Here is a 3,321-nt window from a genome sequence, read left to right as displayed (position 1 = left end):
GTATTCAGATTCCTACTTGGATGAGGAATCCGAACTACTCTCCAGGTATATATCACATTATCCTTGTCTCTATGTACGATAAACAACAAGGAGCAATAATACTTGAGTAACACTCTAGTGAGAATCTGAACTCAACACTATGTGATGGTCCACGCAGTCATGCCGTTCGACAAGGAACAGCCGAAATTGTGTGAAGGAGCAAAAGTAAGAGTGAAATTTGAGTGAAATTTTATTCGTGCCAAAAAAAAAAAGAAGTCCCAGACTACAGACGGAGGGTTAAAATAAAGATTAAATACTCAGCTGGCGAGATGGGCAAAGGCCTGGAAGTGGCTCATTTCCACATGGAACACGGCTATGTTTAACGAAATTAGAATAGCCGTCAGAGATTAATACGTCTTCGCCTTTCTGAACGTTCCTAAAAATAACGCTCGCGGCAACGCAGGGTGGTCTTTGAAATAAAAGGAAACGCACGGCGCTTAATCTTTCCCGAGTCACGCTACAAGATCGTTAAACGTTGGCGCGTTACACGTTTTCGCCGCGATTTCGCTCGTTACGTTCATCCCTCCCTCCCCTCTCACCCCCCCCCACCTCCCCAACCCTCGGGTGAAGTCGCCCCGATTCGGAAATCGTTTCGCCGATATACGAGAATCCCGCTGCGATGCAACCGAAGCGTCGAGAACGCCGTTATTCGAGGCCGTGGCTCTCGCGAGATTTTGCAGCGGATTTTAACGACCGCGGCGACGGCGGGGCGGCGGCGCTTTTGGACGCGATGCAAATTAAAGGCTTCATTAGCGCCCGTCGCAAGAAACGGCGCGTACGGCAATGTGCTGACGTCATACGTTCCCGCGCGCCGGAGTTATTAAGCGAGAATGCGCATACGCCTTTTCCGTGTACTCATTTCCACAGTCGAGCGCAAGTGGTGTGACGAGGAGGGGGTGGGGGGAGGGGGGGGGAGAAAGAAAAAAGTTAGCCGCGATTTTCCTCCTCGGTTTTCTGCCTCGAGCGTGAAAATCTCGAGATCGGTGAAACAATTTTCATCTAGGGGGGGGTGAGGAGAGGGGAGAGAGGGGGGGGGATAAATTTACGGTTTCGACGTACGTAAAATTCATCGACTTTGCAGCTGCGCGAAAGGGTAATTTCAAGTGTCCTCTCTCCTCCCTACCAATTAGCATACCACTCGATATTAACGCCAATCGCGTTAATTTCCCGCGCCTGTGAAAATTCGCCGATTGCGGATTGTATTATCGCGAAATTGTGTCATTGCCAATTCTATAATAATAACGTAAATAAATATCGCGCGTTAATTACTTTTGGCTTCGCGCGCCGCCACCCTTTTGAGAATTACATTACGTTAATTGAGGAGCACTTTTCGAAACGTACGCGCATTTTCGCCCAGGGACGTATCCTCGAAATCGCACGGTGTGCCGAACTGAACATTTTGCAACATCGAAAGAGATTCTATAACACGGAAGTCGGGTCACGATTTTTTTTTCCAAAATCTTACGAGGGAAAAAGATTTATTTACTTCGAATATTGAAATCACCAAAAATTTGTAAAATTCGCAAAAAAAAAAAAAACTGAATAGAGAAAGGTGACTCCGCTATGCCGCAAAGAGTTAATTAAAGTTGTAGAACAGATTAAAGTGGAGATGGTACATATACGTATATATTTCTTTTGAATAGGATTTTGACAAAATCATTCGTGATCAAACTGTTATAGGGTCTCTAATTAAAACAAATCGCGGGAAATTTCTTTCCTGCAATCTCCGATTTCCTAGTTAGAAAAGAAGATTAAGTTTGTCGTATACCCAGACTAAAAAAATTTTCAATGACGCACTACCTTAAAAGTAACCTAAAATCTACGACAGTTTTACGCCTCCAGAAATTATTCTCAATAATAACCGTTAATTTCGCTTAACCGAGACCGATCATCCAGATACGTATCGAATATACACGACCTGATCGTAGCTATCGTAATAGGAAGATTTCCGCAGTAGACGACGATCGCAGCTGCGCACCGGCACGACTTCCGGTTTCGCACGCGCGCTTCACGAGATACACACTTTTATTTACAAAGATAAAGAGCCTTCGGATCTTTACCACGGTCTCCACATACCCTCCTCATCCTTGACCGGTTGTTGGCCGACTGGTGACGGAGAGGGCATGCCGACGGCGACCTCGCTATCCGCATGACTAGACGGCCTGTCCTCATGGATGATGGGACCGCCGGTCTCGGTTGGTAGACGGGCTTGCTGCTGTTGCTGCTGCTGCTGCTGCTGCCGCAGATGATGATGGTGATCGGCCACGCCGGAATGCGCCGAGTTTCTCGAACCAGCGGTCTTTATCTTCTTGGACGTGGTGGTGAAGTCGAGTGGCTGCTCTGGCTGCTCCATTCGCGGGCTCTTGCTAGGCTTGAGGCCGGTGGGATCCTGCCATTCTTGGCCGATCTCCTCGTGCGGCCGCTTCGCCAGCTTATCGGTGGCTTTGAGCAGCGACATGTTGGTCGCCGCCCAGATCGCCGTCGGCGGATTAGGCCCGATGCTGATGCCGTTCGCCGCGGCCGCTGCTGCCAGTTGCACGTAGTGGCTCGGCAGTAGAAAGACCACCTGGCCGTCCGGCAATCGGGAGGGTATTACTTGCACCACCGAGAGCATGTTGGGGTTCTGTTGCGACGTGGAGGCTTGATCGACCGGCAAGCCCGACGGATGATGCGGATGGTGCGGGTCCAACGTCGCCGGGTTCACCTGGCTGAAGGCGGAGGTCGGTCGGCTGCTGTTGTTGTTCTCGTCGCCAGCGGTGGTGCTGCTATCGGGTCGCGCCGCCTCCACCATCTCTGGGATCTCGGACTTGATCAGACCCGCCGGCGTGAGCGCGGCGCTGCAATGCGGTCCGACCGGCACGTGGTGATCCAACGGACCCGGGCTCGTCGTCCCCGCCACGCGATCCGTCACGCTACCCGGGCTGCTTCCCAGGCCACTGTCCGGTCGCGAGCCCAGGTCCAGATCAAGCTCCGACACGCAGCTATCGAGATGGCGAAGCAGCCGCTGCTTCACCGCCGGATCCATTGGCGTGGTGTTGCCCGTGATGATGTCTGGCGCATCGAGATAACGGCTCACCTGAAACACGATAATGAGAAACCGGTGTGATGCGAGTGATGCTGGTCAGAAATGTCTTTTCGTATTACGAAGAGCTGTCGATTGGATGTTAGTTAAAGTCGCTTCTTTTGTGGAAGGACGTGAGATAGTAAGACAATTTATGATTACTTTCTTGGCTTAATGGAAGCTCCTGCCTTAAATCGCGACAATTGAATTGTAGTACTTTG

The 3,321-nt window shown here is 50.6% G+C and overlaps 1 protein-coding gene across 1 annotated transcript in view; it reads right to left on the bottom strand.

Moving 5' to 3' along the window:
- Positions 1-1,516: 1,516 nt before the first annotated feature.
- Positions 1,517-3,321, bottom strand: part of LOC108750088 (protein deadpan-like) — a 23,757-nt gene continuing 21,952 nt past the window's right edge. The window contains exon 3 of the mRNA XM_018489330.1: positions 1,517-3,115. Within this exon, the coding sequence (XP_018344832.1) occupies positions 2,096-3,115 (1,020 nt within the window). The 3' untranslated portion in view covers positions 1,517-2,095. The remainder of the gene's footprint in view (positions 3,116-3,321) is intronic.

The sequence above is a fragment of the Trachymyrmex septentrionalis genome, unplaced genomic scaffold (genome assembly GCF_001594115.1).
Source record: "Trachymyrmex septentrionalis isolate Tsep2-gDNA-1 unplaced genomic scaffold, Tsep1.0 scaffold32, whole genome shotgun sequence".
Lineage (NCBI taxonomy): Eukaryota > Metazoa > Arthropoda > Insecta > Hymenoptera > Formicidae > Trachymyrmex > Trachymyrmex septentrionalis.
The sequence above is the reverse complement of the archived record's forward strand: the minus strand, read 5'-3'. Positions and strand labels throughout refer to the sequence as shown.